General features: G+C 36.4%; 1 protein-coding gene across 1 annotated transcript; it reads right to left on the bottom strand.

Annotated features, from left to right (window-relative positions):
• Window positions 1-5,218: 5,218 nt before the first annotated feature.
• LOC141617340 (uncharacterized) lies at window positions 5,219-5,846 on the bottom strand. The gene is made up of 2 exons (XM_074434523.1): window positions 5,534-5,846; window positions 5,219-5,355 (listed from the first exon to the last, which is right to left on the bottom strand). Exons 1-2 carry the CDS (start codon window positions 5,844-5,846, stop codon window positions 5,219-5,221), a joined length of 450 nt encoding a protein of 149 aa, XP_074290624.1.
• Between the last annotated feature and the right edge of the window lie 16,991 nt (window positions 5,847-22,837).

Here is a 22,837-nt window from a genome sequence, read left to right on the forward strand (position 1 = left end):
CTATTATACATTTGTAATTAAAATAAAATAAATCTATTAAATTACAAAATGGTGATACGAGATCACAATAAATTATAACTGAATTGATATTCCCATACATTTCGGGTAATACCAATGAAAACTAAGGCCATACTAAGTAAAAATTACATAATTCAAAAATTACATAAAATAAAATTATGACAATTATAAATAAAATGCAGCATTATAATATGTATGAACGTGCCCAATTTTATGCTAAATCGTCTTTAAGGAGCCAATATCGTATATTACACGGTTTTTACGGATTTGCGTGATTCAACGTTTTAAAAACACAATAAATTACATAAATTCATATTTATGCATAAGTTAATTACCCTAACCTCTTAGGACTCAAAATTAGTCTCCACTAACTATTTGATTATAATTAACTCATATTTCTTAAAATTGTTCATTAATGGACCTAAAAATACAATAAAAATGCTATAAACTTCAAATATATCACAAAAATTCCAAATAAATTTGAAATTTGAAATTTAAACTTATGAAAATTCTGGAAAAATACCATTACACTCATAATGTTCAAAAACTTAGGTTAAAATTTCGTAAAATTATCGGAAAAACTATGTTGCGGTTTATGGGATTTATCAATACAAATCATAAAAACATGAGAAAAATTATATTCACCAACTTTTCAATTTTAGATCTGAAAAATATAATAAAATGCAACATGTGACGTTTTTCCTTAGTCATGAAGTATGTTTTAGCAATTATTCACTAATTAAGTCACTATTTATGCTATTTTTCATCAAAAATTCATAAATCATGCAAAAAGACTTCTATATAGCCTATTATTTTACACACATCTTGTAACATTGCATGTGACAACATACTAAATATATAAGACCAGATTCGAAATTTATCTCATATTAACCTATTTTCCATTTAAATTCGATTTTTATCATGAAAAATCCAAATTTCGAGCATAAAAACTCCAAAAATTATGAAAATTTACAGGACATCTAAAAATAAAACATGTGATAACATATCCAAAAATCACTGGAAAATTCGAAGTGTAGCTAATTTTAGTCCAAAAATGACATTTTAATCATAAAATTATATTTTTAATGCCATTATTATATAAGATGAACAATAAAAATCCATAAATTAACCAAAATATCCTAAAAACATTTTAAGACCAGAAACTTTAACATGCATAATTTTATTTCGTGATATATCATAATAACAAAAATTTACAAGTTTTATATGTTAATCGTATAACTCGGAAAAACTATAACCGATTTGCATGCAAACAACCAAGGCTCTTGATACCGCTTGTTAGAAATCTAGATCTCTTTACTTAACATATTCATATATGTTTTATTTTAATTTAGTCATAAAATTAAAAGGTGATCTTATGCATGCAAACAATAAGTAAAATAAGGAAGAAATCTTTATTCTTACATTGTTTTTTTTTTTTTCGGATCAAAGGGCACAAGAGAGTTCTCCTACTCTGTTGTTCTTGAGCTCTCCTGAAATGGATGAACAAAGGATTTAAGTAGAGAATCCCTCCCAAGGTTTTATACCCAAGATAACAACTTAATAAAATTAATATTATTATTACTAGAATAATATTAATTTTGTATAAAAATGACCCAAAAACTATTTGGTCTCTCAAATAATTCGGTTAAGAGAGAGGGAGGAGAAGGAAGATTTTATCTTTCTAAAAATTCTTATTTTTAGATGATGAATGAATAATAATACACTAGTGTAGTGATGTAGTGTATAAGATAAATTATAGAGCAAAAACTCTCTATTTTGTCTTCTCAAAACCGGTGGGAAGGAGAGAAGAGAGGGAGCCAATGCATGCACAAGTTTGTCTTCACAAGAACAAGTAGGTATGCATGGCTAGTATTAGGCTAATATGATCATGTTTTCCACTAACTCAATTAACATAATATATTGCTAATACTACCCCATTATTTCGGTCCAAATAGATAAAATGGACTCCATTTTATTTTTGTCAATTTGTCAATTTGTCACATGTCATATGTCACATAAAATTGTTATGTATTTTTAACATATTAAAAATCAACGCATTAATAAAAATACTTCATATACAAAATCGACTTAGTAATTCATAATTACTTGTACCAAAATAATTTACCAATTATAAATCACAACATCTTGTATTTATAATAATTTATTCATTCAAATTCAATTGTTTCCTTAAACAATAATTTCATCTAAGTAATAAAACAATTCGATTACTTAGACCATATCTTATTTAATCAAATTTCAATAAGACACGTAAATATTACTTCCAAAATCGTCCGTCAATTTTAAGTAATTTAATTGACCCGTATCGTCATACGATCAATTAAATGATCAATTAAGAGTGTTACCCTATAGGTATGACCTAAGGGGATCAACTGGTCACCACCGTCGTACGACAGTAATGTCAAACTCTAGTCAGCCAATCATTATCGATATGTGTGGACCAGTTGACCGTAAAAATTACTTCCCAATCGTATTCTTTAAAATGAGATTTAAACATGTGATCATCATGATCAACAGTTGTGATCGCATTATTGTCGGAGGACACATATTCCAACACACCCAAATCATGTTATTACATTACTGAGTCCTCGGTAATCCCACAATGAAATCCACGGAGATAGATTCCCATTTCCACTGTAGGTACCTCTAGAGACTGAATCATACCTTACGGTCTTCGCTGCTCCCCTTTGACTCTCTGGTAAGTCAAACATTGAGCCATAAAATTTGATGTCTCCCTCTTCATTCCAGGCCACCAAAACGTCTGCTTAAGATCCTTATAAAGCTTGTCACCACTTGGATGCACTAAATACGGAGTGCAATAAGCCTCAGTTATGATTATCTTTTTCAACTCTTCATCTTTAGGTACACACCATCTCCCATCAAACCTAACACTCCTATCAGAATGAATAGAGAACCAAGACATTGTCCCCTTCTCTACTCTAGCCCTCCACTCCTGAATCTTAGCATCAAGAGCCTGTTTCCTACGAATATCATCATAAAGATCTGGTTCAACTGTCAAATCTCCCTTGGTATCCCCCTTCTAGATTACATGCATCCCCATCTAGGTCACTTCATCTTTTAACCTCATCAGTGACATAACTGTGCATAGAGATTGCACACTCTTCCTACTCAACGCATCGGCCACAACATTCACCTTCCCTTCATGGTATATAATATCCATGTCATAGTCTCCAATTAGCTCCATCCACATACTCTGTCTCATGTTCAACTCCTTCTTAGTAAAGATGTACTTTAAACTCTTGTGATAAGAAAACACCTTAAATGTCGCACCATATATATAGTGTCTCCAAATCGTTAAAGCAAAAATAACTGTACCCAACTCTAGATCATGCGTCGGATAGTTATCCTCATAAGACTTTAACTACCTAGAAGCATAGACAATGACTTTCCCGTTCTACATCAACACACAACCCAACCTGTTCTTCGAATCATCTGTATACACCTCGAAATTCTCACTCCCTTCAGGTAAAGCCAAGACTGGAGCTGTGGTCAAACGCTCCTTTATTGTTTGAAACGTTGTCTCATAACTTTCATCCCAACGAAACTCGTTCTCTTTCCTCATCAAAGCTGTCATAGGTCTGGATGTAACACCCCGACCCAAACCTAGGGTTGGGAGCGGTTACTTATGATAGCTCACCAGGTTGTGTACATGACCCATAGATCAACACAAGTCCTTTATAGCGCATTTTGTCCTCACTCAAGCGCATCCCGGGAACCTTCCCAGGAAGTCGCCCATCCTAAGACTACTCCTAGCCAAGCACGCTTAACTGTGGAGTTCTTTTGCATGGATGACCATAAAAGAAAGTTCACGTTGTTGATATGAGTAGTACTTCCAATTCCTTTAAGAACTAGTCATTTAAGCCTATCACTGGACCTTTTCAATTACCGTGGGTGTTACAATCACCTCCACTTTAAGAAAGCAACGTCCTCGTTGCGCCTGAGAGCATAACCGCTAACCGAGAATCCTCCCCACTAGGTGTGTGATCACAATGAAGCGTATAACCACTGCCTCTAGGGGTGTATAACAACTGCCTCCGATCACCACACGGTCGCAGGGTTGCTCTGATACCACTTGTAACACCCCGACCCAAACCTAGGGTCGGGAGCGGTTACTTGTGATAGCTCACCAGGTTGTGTACATAGCCCACAGATCAACACAGGTCCTTTATAGCGCATTTTGTCCTCACTCATGCGCATCCTAGGAACCTTCCCAGGAAGTCACTCATCCTAAGACTACTCCCAGCCAAGCACGCTTAACTACGCTTAACCGTGGAGTTCTTTTGCATGGATGACCATAAAACAAAGTGCACTTTGTTGATATGAGTAGTACTTCCAATCCCTTTAAGCACTAGTCATTTAAGCATATCACTAGACTTCTTCAATTACCGTGGGGTGTTACACTGGCAATCTTTGAAAAGTCTTTCACGAACCGTCGATAGTATCCTGCCAAACCCAAGAAACTCCTGATCTCGGCCACATTCTTCGGCGCCTCCCAGTTAGACACCGCCTCAATCTTGCAAAGATCATAGATACACCTTCTTTACAAATCACATGGCCCAAAAAAGCCACTTTCTTTATCCAGAACTCACACTTAAACAACTTTGCATACAATTGGTTGTCACGTAGAGTTTGTAACACCAGTCGTAAGGGCTCCTCGTGCTCCTCCTTAGTCTTGGAATAGACTAAGATGGCGTCTATAAACACCACCACAAACTAATCCAAATACTGGCTGAAAACCCGGTTCATCGATCAGATCCATAAACGATGCTGGCGCATTAGTCAACCCAAACGGCATCACCACATACTCATCGTGACCATACCGCGATCGAAACTCTATCTTTGGTATGTCTTCATCCCGAATCCTCACCTGATGATACCCCGACCTTAGATCGATTTTCAAAAAGACACCAGCTCTTCTCAACTGGTCAAAAATATCATCTATCCTTGGTAAAGGATACCTATTCTTCACTGTAACATGGTTCAACACTCTGTAGTCGATACACCGCCTCAAACTCCCATCCTGCTTCTTCACAAACAAGACTGGTGCACCCCAAGGCGATACACTTGGTCTAATGTACCCCTTGTCCCCCAACTCTTACAACTGTTTCTTTAACTCCTCCAATTCCTTAGGACCTATATGCTACGGGGCCTTAGAGATCAGTCATGTCCCTAGTTTTAAATCCACACTAAAGTCATAATCTCTCTTTGGCGGTAATCCCAGTATTTCATCCGGAAAAACATCTGGAAACTCTCCCACCACTGGTATCTCAGCTGCTGTCGGTGCTATTATACTGGTATCTTTCACATGTCAAAAAAATCATATGACACCCCTTCCTCAAGTAAGACTTCAAGGTCACTACAGTAATCACTTTGACTTTTGGTTTGACAACAAACCCACGATAAGACACACTAGCCCCCTTAGGACCTCGCAAAGATACTTTCTTTTGGTGACAGTCTATTCTAGCTTTATACTTACCCAGCCAGTCCATCCCGGCTATCATCTCAAAACTATCCATATGAAACTCTAACAAGTCAACTGGAAGATCAACTTGCCTAATAACCATGGACACCCCTTTATACAGTTTCCCACAAGACACTGACTCCCCGGACGGTATACAAACTTCATCTTTTACAGACACAAACTTCCCTAAACCCATAGACTTAGCATGACTTGACGATACAAAAGAGTGTGATGCCCCTGAATCAAACAAGACAAAAGTAGGGACGTTGTTAACAAGAAAAGAACCAGTGATCACGTGAGCATCATCCTCTGCAGCTTTATTATCCATCATGAAACGTTTACCACTACTCTTTTTACCTCCCCCTGCACTGTACTAGCTGATGCAGGCTTGGCAGCTGACAACTGTTTGGTATTAGCCGCCAGTTGCTGATAAGAATTACCACCATTGCGGTTGGAACCACCATTGTTGCTCTGCCCACGTTCCACAACCCAGCTGACCGGTTACTTGCATAGCTATGCGTCGGTCCCTGAGAAAAGTTCCCCTGAGACTGTTTTTTAAAGCCCCTCCCAACTGCACTAGTACACTCATGTCTCTTGTGGCCAACACTGCCACAGTTAAAACATGAGATACTCCTGCTGCTGCTACTACCACGACCACGCCTATAAGAAGATCCTCCACTGAAACTCGACCCAGACGAATAAGCCTTTGCTTGATTGTAGTTGCCACGCGTCCCTAGTTTCCTTGGCCATTTCGACCAACCTCTCAGCCCGTCCAACTCTCTCATAAACCTCCTTAACATTGGTAAGAGTTCCCGCCGGTAGCTTCTCCATGATCTGGTAAGTTAACCCTTTCTCAAAACGAAGTGCTAAATTCACCGGATTTAGCCCCACATCCTCAGCATACCTCAACTTCTCGTTGAACTTATGGTAGTACTCTGTCACTATCATGTCCCCAGTAATCTTAAAAGAATCAAACTCATCATGCAGCTTGCTGCGAACACGCTCCGGAACAAACTCATTCCTCATAGCTCTCTTGAACTCGGACTACGGAATTGTAGTCTTACCCTGCTTCAGATAGATGTCTAAGGCATTGTGTTTCACCTTATCCCACCATTCTTCGGCTGAATCCCTTAGGTAGAATGCAGCTTGTTCTACCTTAAACTCCTCTGGACAATGCACCACCTCTAGGATATTCTCCATCTCACGATACCAGTTGTCGAGCAGAATCGGTGCACCTGTACCCACATAGTTAGTGGGGTGAAGTGAGAGATAGTAGTGCTCATCTTGGCAAAATCTACCCCAGCCTCCTTATCTTTCCCCATCTTCTTGAGGGTCTCAGTGAGCACGTCTTGGTGCTCAAGCATTTTGGCGATATCCTCAATGCTCATCTCTTGAGCCTTAGCATAAGCGACTGATCTCTTTGGCGGAATATCTTTGAGCTATAAAAGGGAGATAAACGTAAGCACATAGCCTACGGCTCAAAGCAAATATAACCCACACAAAGACATACTCGATCGAGTAACCACACATACTCGATCGAGTAGAAGTCACTCGATCAAGTAACCTACACACTCGATCGAGTACCCTAACTCCAGAAGCTGTCCAGAACTGACATAAAACATACTCGATCGAGTCACTTACGTACTCGGTCGAGTTCACGACACTCGATCGAGTACTCCCCTTACTCGATCGAGTAACATGACTCTAGTAGCTACTGCCAAACACGTAAACATACCCACTCGATCGAGTAGACTCGATCGAGCCTCGCCTACTCGATCGAGTCCACCATACTCGACAGATTTTCCCCTACTCGGTCGAGTCATGCTCATGACTTATACTACTCGCATGCTTTTATTCTATAACTTTGAGGCATATCATTATAACATTATAATAACATCATAAAATCCACTTTCGTCACATAAACATGCTCTTTAATCCCGAAATTTCATATTCTCATGCAACATTTATTTCACCTTTTTCCAACAAAGTCACCCATTCAATCACACACTTCATACAACATATGCATATGAAACAACAGTAAACAAGTAGCGATTTCATGACACCCCATAGTGACCGGTTCAAAGTTGCAAGAGCAAGTTTGTTGGAATATGTGTTCTCCGACAATAATGCGATCACGACTGTTGATCATGATGATCACATGTTTAAATCTCATTATAAAGAATACAATTGGGAAGTAATATTGTTACTGTCAACTGGTCAACATATATCGGTAATGATTGGCTGACTAGAGTTTGACATTACTGTCGTGCGACGGTGGTGATCAGTTGACCCCCTAGGTCATACCTATAGGGCAACACTCTTAATTGATTATTTAATTAATCGTATAATGTTACGAGTTAATTAAATTACTTGAAAATTGACGGACGCTTTTTAGAAGTAAAATTTACGTATCAAATTGAAATGTGATTAAATGAGATACGGTCTGAGTAATTGAATTGTATCATTACTCGGATGAAATTAATGTTTAAAGAAACAATCGAAATTGAATGAATTATTATAAATACAATCTGTTGTGATTTATAAATGGTAAAATATTTTGGCACAAGTAATTATGAAATTACTAAGTCGATTTTTGTATGTGACGTATTTTTATTAATACGTTGATTTTTAATATGTTAAAAATACATAACAAATTTATGTCACATATGACATGTGACATATTGACAATTGACAAAAATAATATGGAATCCATATTATCAAGTGGGCCGAAAATTAGAGGGTTTTTAAGCTAATTATATGTTGATTGTAATTAGTGGAGGGCATGATGATTACCCTAGTCACTAGCCATGCAACCCTATTGTTTATTGTGAAGAACAATTTTTCCATGCATTGGCTCCCCAAAATCCCTCCTCTTACACGGTTTTGAGAAGACAAAACCCATCATGGTTTTTCTATAATTTTTACCTAATAAAATACAAAATGTTGTAATTTATTATTCATTCATTTTATCATCCAAAAATACAATTCTAGAGAGAATAAAAATCCTCCTCTTCTTCTCTCAATAAAACCGAAATATTTAAGTGTTTTATAAATATTTTTGGTTCAATTTTCTACTAGATTAATATTATACTAGTACTTATAATATTAATTTGTATTAAGAGAAAGCATTGGGTATTAAGCTTAGGGAGAGATCCTATACTTGGATCTTGTTCTTCCATCTTATGAAAGCTCAAGAACAAAAGAAAAGGAGATTTCTTTTGTGCCCAATAAAACCGAAATCACCAATGTAAGAACATGATTACTCCTCTATTTCATCATATTGTTTGCATGCATAAAATCCGTATTTAATTTTATGACAAATTAATTTAAACATATATGAGTATGTTAGTGTATATAGATCTACATTTCTTTCAATTGGTATCAGAGCCACGGTTGTTTGCATGCAAATCGGTTAAAAGTTTTTCCGAGTTATAAGAATAACAAATAAAACTTGTAAAATTTGTGTTATTATGAGATATCACGAAATTAATCCATGCATGTTAATATTTCTGGTCCTAAAATGTTTTAGGATATTTTGGTTAATTTTACGGATTTTTATTGTTCATATTATACATTAATGGCATTTAAATATGATTTTGTGAGTAAAAATGTCATTTTCGGTCTAAAATTAGCTATACTTCGAATTTTTCATTGATTTTTGGATATGTTGTCACATATATTATTTTGAGATAACCTGTAAATTTTCATAATTTTTGGACTTGTTATGCTCGAAAAATGGATTTTTCATTATTAAATTCGGATTTAGGTGAAAAATAGGTTAATATGAGTTAAATTTCGAATCTGGTCAAAGAAAATTAATATGTTGTCACATGCAATTTTACAAGATGTGTGTAAAATAATTGGCTATAAAGAAGTCTTTTTGCATGATTTATGGATTTTTGAAGAAAAATAGCATAAATAGTGACATTATTAGTGAAAAATTAATAAAACATAATCTATGACTTAGGAAAAACGTCTAATGTTGCATTTTATTATCCTTTTCAGATCTAAAATTGAAAAGTTAATGAAAATAATTTTTCCATGTTTTTATGATTATTTTATTAAAAATCGATAAACCGCAACATTGTTTTTCCGGGAAAATTTCGAAATTTTTAACCTAAGATTTTGGACATTATGAGTGTCATGGTATTTTTCCAGAATGTTCATGAGTTTAATATTCAAATTTTGAATTTATTTGAAATTTTGTGATTTATTTGAAGTTTATAGCTTATTTTTGTAGTTTTGGACCATTAATGAACAATTTTATAAAATATAGATTAATTATGGTCAAATTATTAGTGAAGACTAAATTTTGAGTCCTAAGAGGTTAGGGTAATTAACTTATGCATAAATATGAGTTTATGTATTTTTGTGATTATAAAATGTTGAAATCACGCAAATCCGTAAAAACCGAGTAATATACGATATTGGCTAATTAAAGGCGATTTAGCATAAAATTGGGCATGTTCATACATATTATAATGCTGCATTTTCTTTATGATTGTCATAATTTTAATTTATGTAATTTTGAATTATGTAATTTTACTTAGTATGGCCTTAGATTTTAATTGGTATTTCCCGAAATGTATGGGAATATCGATTCGGTTGTAATTTTATTGTGATCTCGTATCACCGTTTTTTAATTTAATAGATTTATTTTTATTTTAGTTACAAATGTATAATAGAAAATTATGTAATTTATTATGTAATTTTATTCATTCCGGAGTTCCCAAAGACGGATTTCTTCAAGAATGGCGATACATAAAGACGGTGTTACCTCGAGATGCGTGCCACAACCGAAGATCAAGGGACCAATGGAGTTGGTTTCCGAATATGTAATAGTTAAATAGTTTTTCTATTTTAGGAAAGGCCATACTAGGATTTATTTATCTTTATGCTTGCATTTTATTTTATGTCACATGCATCGCTAAATCGCCATAACTAAAACATGCATCCTTATTTTATCGAGTTTATCGACCGTGTCAATTAAAATTATCGTAGTTCACCGCTTTAGTTCACTTAAAACTTGATAGATAATAAATTGACATGACCTCTCGCTAAAACAATTAATTGAGACATAGCCTTACCAAATAGTAGAAACCATGAAAACCTATTTCGCGAGGGAGTGTGCTCGGCCCCACCGGGGTACAAACCTTGTTACGTAGGGGAAGTGGGTGTTGAATGTTAATCCACCGAATTCATGTTGATAAGGGATGTATCGGCCACACCGTGCCCAAGTTAATGTGGGTTTGGATCATGGACACATTTATTCGAAATTTGGATTGAACTCAACAAAAGTTTTTGATAAGGGATGTATCGGCCCCACTGTGCCCTTGTCGGATGTGTTTTGGGCTAAAGATAATTGTTAATGTAATATTATCAACCAAGAGTTCTAAAAGTAGAATCGATTAAACGTTAATCCACCAAGTTGTATTGATAAAGGATGAATCGGCCCCACCGTGCCTAAGTCGATATGAATTTGGGTCTTGGAATCATTTATCTAGTTGGGTAGAGGTCACTAGAAAAATGCATAAAACTTGTTTAAATCATACATTTTTACGAGTATTATTATTAAAACGACATTTGTTTTACTCCTTATATTTTGTTTTGTAGACCACTTCTTTTTCATAACAAATGGCAACACCAACACCAACTCCTAATGCCACACCTCTCGCTAGTTCGTCATGGCTCCGATCCTTTATGGATCGATGTAAACTTGAAAAGAATGGGTCAAATTTCTCCGAATGGGATGCCCAACTCAAATTAGCCGCCGAAGGTGACGACAAGCTTCGTTACCTTACCGAGGCCTCTCCACCCGAACCATCCACTAGGTCCACCGCGGCCACTAGGGAAGCATATGAGGCTTACCAAAAGGAGTCCGCCGCAATGAAAAATGTCTTAATATTTGCGATGGAGGCGGACCTCCAAAGGAGAGCCTTTAAAATGGGCAATGCTAATGAGATTTACTCCAAACTTGTGACCATGTTTTCACAAACTCCGCGGATCGTCTAATATGAGGCGGCCGCGGCATTCTTTGATCTCGACTTCAAAGAGGGCCAAAAGGTTAGCCCTCATGTGCTCAAACTCATGGAGCTTGTCGAGACCTTGAAAATTCAAAAGGTTGAAATCCCCAAAGAACTCATCGTAGATAGGATTCTACACTCCTTGTCCAAAGTCAAGGCATATGTGCAATTCCGGGTGAATTTCAACATGCAAGACAAGGATGTGTCTCTTGAGGAGTTACACAAGTTACTTGTGCAAGCCGAGAGGGACATGGGGTTAAATGTGAACCCTCCCAAGGATGTGCTTAACATAAGCACTAAGAGTAAAGGGAAGTTCAAGAAGAATGGGAGAAAGGGCAAGAAGCAAGCTCCCACATTCACCAAAGCTAAGTCTTGTGAAGCTAGCACCTCAAAAGTCAAGAAGGGTCCTCTTGATAAATTCCATTATTGTAATGGCATGGGACATTGGAAAAGAAATTGTTCCAAATACCTTGGTGATATCAAAGCTGGAAAGATCACTCCAGTAGGTAAATGACTATCCTTCTTTTATGTTTCTAATTCAACTATGGTATTATGATGCAAAGTTGTGATAATGTATCTCCCTTTTTATTGTAAATAGGGCCTCCACCAAGCAAAGACAAGGGAAAGGAAAAGCAAGCATGAGGAACCATGGAGAAGCTATGGATAGCTTTTATGGAGCTTTGCTTTTCATTGTCTTATTTTAAATTATGTTTTGGATTTTTAGAACTTTAAGTTTCCGTGTTTGACATGGAAAGGTATTTTGGATAATGGTTTGTATTTTGGATGATGGTGACTTGGTTTGCAACCCAAGTCACCCGTTTTATCATTTATCCTTTTATGTTCTAAAATTCATCTTTAAATGCTTGCACTTTGAAACATAAGATTAGTCACTTAAAGTGATCTAATAGACAAATATAATGACGGGTTTCATTATATGTCCACATGCTTAAGGCTTGTGTATGATCATTTATGAAGCGATTTTGAGTCTATGAACTCTCTTAAAGGAATGTCAACCACCAAGTACACATATGAAATCAATAACTATTAGTCTATCTATGAGATAGTTCTCCTTATACTTCAACATCATTAATTTGTGTCTCATATGCTATCTTTGAATGTTTAGTGTATTTATTCTAAAGATAGAGTGGGAGAAAAATGAGGACACAACACACAAGGCAAGATAAAATTGTGTACTTGTGTATATGAAGATCTACGCAAGAGAGAATGATTTGAATGAAGGTATATTTATTCTTATAACTTATGCCGAATAGATGAGATCTATGGTCTCAAGTTAGTTCTATATGACTAAAGAGACCAAGTGTAGTAATCATAAGAGAATATTCTCAAGATAACTACACGAGGAGACCAAAAGAAAGTTTTGGAAGAAAAATGACTAATGTAAAGTCTTAACAAGTTTTTGACTAAGTTTATGAAACATTTGACCAATAGTTTCAATCTTGAGATTTACTTAAGAGCCTAAATGTATCATAGTAACATACTAGTTATGATCGAGTTGCAAAGATTGATATACCGATATCTTCAATGACCAAAGTTTTAACCACGCAAATGTCATTGCTTAACCTCACTATGGAATGGTTAAACCTCCTTCCAAAAGGGTATTTGCGAAGGACGTATTCTAGATATTGTTTATATTTGAATAATGACATTACTACACATCATTATGACATGAGTGTGTTGGAGATTTAAAATCTCTTTCCGTAAGGTTAAGATGAGACCACTTCAAAATAGGTATTTTGAAAGGATATGATGGGAACATATATGGTTTCATCCTAATAAATTGGCAATGCAATTTATATTTCAATTCTTAATAAAAGTTTCGATTGAGAAGTCAATTTCGAAATATGTAGAATTGAGTGGGAGTTAGGAAATTCTCATGTGAAGACATGGAATTTAGTGGGAGCTATCATCCTTTGAATGTTTACAACTCATCACTCATTAAAGAATGACGAGCTAATACCTTCTTTCATAAAGAAGCTTTTGAGTTTTCAATTCTGGATGAAAATGGACAATGATGAATCCAATTACATCAAGGGATGTTGGATTAGTATTAAGAGATACACATCGTATCAACATTCACATAGGTTATTCATATAGATGAAAATGGAACTACCATTAGCAGTCATGGTCGTTCATTGAACCTATGAACGGTTGATCTCATGATTATTAGTAACTAATGTTTCTGCCATTAGAATAATCATGTACATGTCCAATTATGAATCATATGCATAAGAGCATGATGATTGATTGGTAAGCCATAATAGAAACGTCATGAATTCTCAAGTAGAATCCGATGAGCGATTTCGGTGTTTGACGGAATACTCCATTATGTGATAAGAGGTTGCACATATTATAGAAAGTCCGAGCACATGTGAGGATTTATGAGAATCCCAGATCTTTCAAGCCTAGAAAGAGAAATAAGAAGTTTTTGGAAAGATGCTTAGTTGAATAAGAAGTTATTCAAAAATTAATCTTTCCTAGTTAAGCTAGGACTTGTGAGAAGTGCTAAAGCTAATAATCTTGACAAATTGTTACAAGATTCTACAAAACATATACCTAGTGCATTGTGTGTGGATGGAATACTTGATCAGTGCAAGTTATTTCATTCATCACAAATTCGTTCGTTATGTGATAGTCGATAAGAAAGTTCTTTCAAGTTAAAGAACCGAAACCAAGGTCGGAAACCTTGATGTATACTTGGTAAGTTTCATGCTATGAGAGAGAACATGAATGTGAAGGAAATTGCAAGTGTAAGAAGTTTGAACACATGGACACATGGCATGTTAAAACTTCTATTGCAATCAATAAGTGTTTACACTTATGATATACATCACAAGGTTGTAATATGATATTGACTACCCGAGTGTGATGTCGACATTTATCGTTTGAGTTATTATTAACTCACCTTGTACATTGTTATATCCAAACGGGTTGTAGAGACAATTGAACCCCGTTAAAGTGAACATGGATTAACATTGTTTTTGCCCATAGTTACTTGTATGAGGTGACGTCTCGAAGTGACTAGAGTGTGATGCGATTGATGGCAAGTTCAAGTGCCATAGAGTCATGTGAGATGACTAGTCGATCACATAGGCATCATTAGGAACATTTTGTCGGGCCTAATGACCGCTTATAGAGTTCTGGCAAATTTATATAGCCTGGTCGTGGCGAGAGCTACTATAGTATTCAAATGAGTCGATTCTTTTGACTAAAGACTATTCTCCTAAGATGGCACGGTTTCAGATTAACTTTGATTTGTGTTACTACGACCTTCGTAAATGGGGTCAAATGGGCATATTTTGGGTTCTGATGGTTGTGGCTAGTCGAAGGGAATGAGTGCGATAGGAATTGTCCATCCCTAGTCAGGGTTATAACAATATCTCAGGGCCACTCGAGGAGTAATGAACTGGAAATGCGTGGCCACGCTCGGAAAGTATCTATGATAGATAAGTCCGGTCAATCAGTTATTCTCCAGATCGAGGAAACCACTCTCGATATGATCAATTGCAAGTACGACCTGAAAGACACCTTACATTGAGTGGGAGATAGTAATAGGACAAGAGAATTGGTGACGCACACTTGTCGAGAACAAGTGGGAGATTGTTGGAATATGTGTCCTCCGACAATAATGCGATCACGACTGTTGATCATGATGATCACATGTTTAAATCTCATTATAAAGAATACAATTGGGAAGTAATATTGTTACTGTCAACTGGTCAACATATATCGGTAATGATTGGCTGACTAGAGTTTGACATTACTGTCGTGCGACGGTGATGATCAGTTGACCCCCTAGGTCATACCTATAGGGCAACACTCTTAATTGATTATTTAATTAATCGTATAATGTTACGAGTTAATTAAATTACTTGAAAATTGACGGACGATTTTTGGAAGTAAAATTTACGTATCAAATTGAAATGTGATTAAATGAGATACGGTCTGAGTAATTGAATTGTATCATTACTCGGATGAAATTAATGTTTAAAGAAACAATCGAAATTGAATGAATTATTATAAATACAATCTGTTGTGATTTATAAATGGTAAAATATTTTGGGACAAGTAATTATGAAATTACTAAGTCGATTTTTGTATGTGACGTATTTTTATTAATACGTTGATTTTTAATATGTTAAAAATACATAACAAATTTATGTCACATATGACATGTGACATATTGACAATTGACAAAAATAATATGGAATCCATATTATCAAGTGGGCCGAAAATTAGAGGGTTTTTAAGCTAATTATATGTTGATTGTAATTAGTGGAGGGCATGATGATTACCCTAGTCACTAGCCATGCAACCCTATTGTTTATTTTGAAGAACAATTTTTCCATGCATTGGCTCCTCAAAATCCCTCCTCTTACACGGTTTTGAGAAGACAAAACCCATCATGGTTTTTCTATAATTTTTACCTAATAAAATACAAAATGTTGTAAATTGTTATTCATTCATTCTATCATCCTAAAATACAATTCTAGAGAGAATAAAAATCCTCCTCTTCTTCTCTCAATAAAACCGAAATATTTAAGTGTTTTATAAATATTTTTGGTTCAATTTTCTACTAGATTAATATTATACTAGTACTTATAATATTAATTTGTATTAAGAGAAAGCCTTGGGTATTAAGCTTAGGGAGAGATCCTATACTTGGATCTTGTTCTTCCATCTTAGGAAAGCTCAAGAACAAAAGAAAAGGAGATTTCTTTTGTGCCCAATAAAACCGAAATCACCAATGTAAGAACATGATTACTCCTCTATTTCATCATATTGTTTGCATGCATAAAATCCGTATTTAATTTTATGACAAATTAATTTAAACATATATGAGTATGTTAGTGTATATAGATCTACATTTCTTTCAAAGTTCGAGACTTTAGGACGTCTCCCAAGCCTTTGCATTAGCTCCTAACAACTCCTACCCGAGTTCATTTTAATTTGAATCTCTACATTCATTGGGTTCATTAGTTACAGGTTTCAAAATCGTCGCTCTCATACCACTTTATAACACTCCCATACTCCAAGGTGCCTTACCAAGACCACCCTAGCATATGGAGATGCTACTATCTCGGTTACCCGAGGTATAATAATCAAAGGAGACTATAAAGAAACATACTTTAAGTAGTAAAGTTTAATGTGCGTACAACTTAACCAAAACTGAAATGAACTGAAATATAAATACAACTGTCTCAAAACTGAAATCCAACTAAACAAAAACTGTCATAACAAAATAGCGGAAGACCTAAGACTCTGACAAGTGATGACTCCATCCCCAGCTAGATCCCGCACGTACTCTAAAGAAATACCGCGTAAGCAACTGCTCACCATCCCCGAATGAATCACCATAGTTTTCAAAACACTTAAACGGGGTTAGTTACTGAATAAACAAGATAAGCAACAATAACATCCAATTTCACAATCACATTCCTCCAACTCCATCTTATCACCAATCACATGACTACACAATAAAGTGTGTAACCCTGCCAGAATATCCATCGCAACAGATATTCCACACTGCTAGTGGGGACCGCAACCATACCACCTAATCCCCGCTCAACAACATAGAGTGAATAACCCATGTCCATTAATGTGCACATCCCCCTTGTGATGGGAACCACAACTGGCAAATCAAGGGTGTGCAGCCACTCCCGCAAGTGACTCCACTCAGCCTATGGGGCACCTCGTGAACCACAGTCAAACAAACAACCAATCCACAATGCCAATATAAACATGCCAAATCCAAGTATTATAACAATAATAATGCCAGTAAACAATCATGCCATCTTATGCTTATTTACACAGTCAACTGAGCAGGAAAACCCTACCTGAGACGGAATCACCAACAATCAAAGCAGCGGATAAAAAAGGCTCCTCTATGAAATAACCTCCTATAATCAATACTCACATAATTACAAATCTACACATAATCACTCCCAAAACCCCCCAAATCACCCAATTAGGGTTTACCCAACATTAACTATTTGACATAAAAACAATATAGAAACCTTACCCACAAGATGACGATCACAAAGGTATGACGATCTCAGAACTCCGACAACCCTAACCTTGATTAGATAGCAAAGAGAGAAGAGGATTGAACGTCGCTTTGTTTTTCTTTTGTAAAAGGTTTAGAAAGTGAAAGTAAAAGTAAAAGAACTGTTAAAATAACTTTAAATACCTCTTCACGCATTACTATCAAACCCGGCCGAAAAGGCATAAAACACGATTTACTCGGTCGAGTAACTAACGTACTTGATCGAGTACCCGCTACTCGATCGAGTTGCCCCTACTCGATCGAGTAACTACAAAACAGAACGCACACCAGAATGCAACACTAACTTACTCGGCATAGTAAGTCCTACTCGATAGAGTACCCAACTGCTCAAATATCTGAGGTATTACACTTATCCCTCATTACAGCTTCATCTTCCCATGTAGCTTCCTCTACCTTATGATTAGACCATAAAACGTTCACCATGGCTGTTTCACCATTACGAGTCTTCCTCACTTTTTTATCCAAGATCTTCTTAGGTACTTCAACATAAGACAACTTCTCATCAATCTCAACATGCTCAGGTTCCAAGACATGAGTAGGATCACTCACATACTTCGTCAATTGGGAAACATGAAACACATTATGGACCATATCTAAAGCTGGAGGTAATGCTAAATGGTAAGCTACATCTCAAACTATGTCCAAGATCTCATATGGTCCAATAAACTTCTGACCCAGCTTCTCTCTCTTCCCAAATCTCACCACTCCCTTCATAGGAGACACTTTCAACAATACTTTATCTCCCACAACAAATTCTATCTCGTTTCTCTTCAAATCAGCATAGCTTTTTGTTGGGGCTGGTGTCCTCCACAGTTAGTGCAATGACATATAAATCTCTAAAAGGATTAAAGGGTATACTTTTGTATTATTATCAGTTGGTCCACGTTTATCAATAACGGTTGGCTTGCTAGATAAGTTTGACGTTATTGTCATACAGATGGCGGTGATCAACTGGTCCCTAAAAGTCACACCTATAGGATACGTTTGAGAGATGTGACCGTATGAAAATACAGTCATGTTGATGCCTAATATGACTAAACGGTTAGTCAGAGTTATTGACTAATAATTAGTCAAACGCGATGTTGAGATAATTATTTAATACGGATTAAATAATACTGGCTAAAGTGAATTAAGCGGTTAATTCGTAAATTGAATATAAACGGTTATATTTAAATTAATGTATATTGAATTAGTTATACAATATTGTCATTGTCGGACAAGTATTAATATGTCGACTGATTAGTGTTACTAGTCGATATTTTAATATCCGATATAGAATGATGATTTATAATTAAAACCCGTCATATACATTTTAGCGAAACGAGTCGGACCACGAATTAAATAAGGAGAAAGTGGAAAGCCCACTTCCTCTTTGAGCTCACGGTTAGGCCGAACAAAAGGAGAGTCCCTCTGCCCTTTTGACCTAATCATTTGTCATTTGCACAAAAATTAGGGTTTTGGAGGCATTCTCTCTCAAATTCTAGATCTCACATCAAAACTCACAAAAAGGCTCTCTCAATATTGCAAGGCAATTAGAGAGCAATTTCTAGCACAAGGGGCATAGTCTCAGACGATCTTGGGTGCAACAATTAGGAGGAAATCTATATTGATTTCTTTTCTTAGGCCGAAATTCACAGGACCCGAGGTTGATTCTTGTTCTTTTATCGTTTCTCTTGTTTTTTCGTTTATGACAATTAATCACATGATAAAATTGCGTTATAGTCCTTAATTTTAAGGGGTTTTATACGGATATTACCCTACAAGTGGTATCAGAGCGAGGCCACGTAAATTTTTCATCGTGATTTTCATAAAACGATTTGAATCGATAATTTTTTGCCTTGAAAACCGTGCGGCCGAATCATTTTTACACAATTTGTTTTAAATTTTTTTTCTTTGTTCTAAAATCAACCGAACTGTTCAGTCGATCGATCGATCGAGGATTTGTTAGTGTCTCGATCGATTGGTTTTGTTTGCGATTTGTTTTTGCATATTGTTATTATAATCGGTCTTTATAGCAATATGTTAAAGTTTTATCAATTGTAGATTTAATTTTATACGGATAATGTCAAAATTGCAATTGGTTTTATTTTGTCAAATCGATTTCGAGAGAAAATATGCTCTCGGTTGAGCCGCTGAAATGAACCGCTGGAAAAAAATTTTTTTTTTCGTGTTTTATTTTTTTGTGGCCATAATATGTACATTATACGGATGTATTACACTCGCTTGATAGTGAAACAGTTCACTCACGTACCATTTAGTTATTTTAAAGCGATTTAAAGTAACGGATTGTCATGAATTAAAATTAAGTTGATAGAAGCGGTTTTGTCACATAATTTTAATCGTTAAAAGGTGGTTTGGATAAATTTAACATAATTACAGAATTATGTCACGGATAAATTTTGTTTTAGTTGATGCATTTTTATTTATCGTTACTTTTGAAGGCCACGAATATTTTTATTATTACGTATTTAATTTTACAATCGGTTGTAACTTAGTGTGGCCTTAGTAGAACGTGTTACCGTAATGATGGAACACGGTCTTGGTTTTATTTTGAGATCTCGCATCTCCGTTTTGGATTTTTCCTTGTAATTACAGTTTTAATTTAGAATGTAAATAGGTTTATATTTTGTAAATTTTAAATTGTAATTTTGAGAAGACCAAAGATGGAAATCGGATGCTCACTCCCGCTGCATGGATCAAGATGGAACATCAAGACAAGCTTCTCGGGTCCAACGGTGGATTCCAAAGTTGTATTATGTTTATCTAGCTAGGATAGGCCACACTAGGACTTTTATTTACGTTTTACATTTGTTTTATGTTTTTCATCGTAACGATAGTTTGCATCATATTCCGCCTAAAACCAAACCACCTAATAATTGCATGAAAACTGACTCATATAGAGGTTACGCGTTAGTTTTCTTTGACATACAGATGTCACACGGTCTTAATAAGCCATCACCTAAGTTAATTCATTCACGTAATGCTAGATTTTCGTTCACTTTAGATGAATTAAAACTAAGTTGATGGGATCTTCCTCGTATAACCAAAAATTGAGAATAGTCTTTATAGGTCAAACTCCAATGAATCCCTTCTTCGTCGGTAGGCATAATATGACCCCTTCTACGTCGGGTAAGTTGGAACTGATTGACCTATTTTATCTCAACACTATGGTCATAAATGCGATCCTGTGATTATGGTGGACTAAAGATAGGATTTACGGAAATCTATCGACCAAGAATTCTAACGGTAGAACTAGCCAAACAGTTTGCTTATCAATTTACAGAAATTGAGTCTTGGGATCATTTGTATTATTCTTGAGGTAGATCGATTATACAAATGCAATGAGTCTACACGTTAAAATGAATTTTAATTAGACTTAAATCACCTCGATGAGTTGCTTATTTCGTTTTGTTTCTCTTTCTTTTTCAGTGTAGAACACGATCATTTAAACTGCTAATAACATAATGGCTGGCCGTATGAACGACCCAATGCCAAGTGCCACATTGGACCGTGAGTCCTGGCTTCGGATCTTCATGAATCAGATGAATCAGTCTACTCGACTGAAGAATGATGGATCAAACTTCGCGGACCGGGAGGCGGCATTACGGAATGCTTGCCATTGCGACGGAAGCTCAAATATCGATAGAGCCCATCCCGCCAAACCCAGGCCCCACGGCTGGAGCTAACGAGATCGCCACGTATAGCGATTTCGTCATGGAAGCGGGTGCGATAAAGAACGTACTCATTTTTGCAATGGAATCCAATTTGCAGAAACGCTTCATAGCCCAAGGTGCAAACAAGATTTTCACCACGCTCACTAAGGAATTCTCGAAAGCACCGAGAATCGTGACCTATGAGCATACCGTCGCTTCTTTGAGGCGAAACTCCGAAGAAGGGCCAACCGGTTAGCCCACACATTCTCGGCATGATTGAGAATGTCGAGAAAGCTGGAAGCACTTGATTGTAAGATCGGTGAGAACATCGTGATTGACCGCATGCTTCATTCACTCCACGATGGTTTTGCGCTCTTTAGAGCCAATTACTATATGAATGATTTGAAGAAAAGTCCTCATGCACTACACTCCCTTCTCGTACAGACCGAGAAGGACATGAAGTTTAGTGGGAGCCTGAAACAGGATGTTCTCGTTGTGTCAAACAAGGGCAAGGGTAAGGGCAAAGCTCAGGCAGACCTAGCAAAGAGGCAAGCCGAAGTTTAAGAAGTCGGGATCGAGGTAAGAGTGGGCCTGGTGAGTCGAGCACCTCACCGGCGCGACAAAGAGCAAGACCGGTAACATGGAATGCCACCATTGCCACAAGACTGGGCATTGGAGGCGTACATGTCATGTATACCATGAGGACATAAAAGCAGGTCGCGTTACTCCTGTTGGTATGTCTTCTTCTTCTTCTACTTTTGTTCATATGATTGAGATTAACCATGCAAGTTACGGAACTTGGGTACTAGATACTGGTTGTGGTTCTCATCTATGCAATCATGTGCAGGGGCTCCGAAACATCGAACCCCTCGTAAAGGGTGAGGTGGACCTGCGTGTCGGGAATGGAGCACGAGTGGCTGCCGTCTCGAGGGGAACATATGTGATCCAGCTTCCAAGCGAATTTGAGTTATTTTTATATAATCGCTATTATGTACCCAGTCTATCCAAAAACATTATTTCAGTTTCTGCACTTGACAAACTTGGTTTTTCATTTGTAATAGAGAATAATATTTGCATTTTCTCATTACACGATATGATTTATGGCAAGGCAGTCTCCATGAACGGAATTTATGTTTTAGATCGACCAACGAAATATTGCACGTAATGAATAAAAAGTTAAAGGTTGGTGACAAAGATCAAACTTATCTATGGCACTGCCGTATGGGACACATTAATGAGAAACGCGTTAAACAACTCATACAGAATGGAGCTATCTCGGCCTTTGATTTTCAATCATTTGGCACGTGTGAATCATGTCTCATTGGTAAGATGACTCGAATTTCCTTCAAAGGTGTTGGAATGCGCTGCTGACCTATTAGGACTCATACATACGGATGTGTGTGGACCTATGTCAATCACCGCACGAGAAGGCTATAGGTATTTCATCACTTTCACGGACGATTTAAGTAGATATGGCTATGTCTACTTAATGAAGCATAAAAGTGAGTCCTTTGAGAAATTCAAAGAATACCGAGAATCGGGCAGAACCAACTGGGTA

The sequence above is a fragment of the Silene latifolia genome, chromosome X (assembly GCF_048544455.1).
Source record: "Silene latifolia isolate original U9 population chromosome X, ASM4854445v1, whole genome shotgun sequence".
NCBI lineage: Eukaryota > Viridiplantae > Streptophyta > Magnoliopsida > Caryophyllales > Caryophyllaceae > Silene > Silene latifolia.

Coding starts and splice junctions, on each gene's coding strand:
- LOC141617340 (XM_074434523.1), bottom strand. CDS start 5,846: ATGGATAATAAAGCTGCAGAGGATGATGCTCACGTGATCACTGGTTCT. Junction 5,356..5,533: donor AGCCGGGATGGACTGGCTGG/GTAAGTATAAAG, acceptor GACATGTGAAAG/ATACCAGTATAATAGCACCG.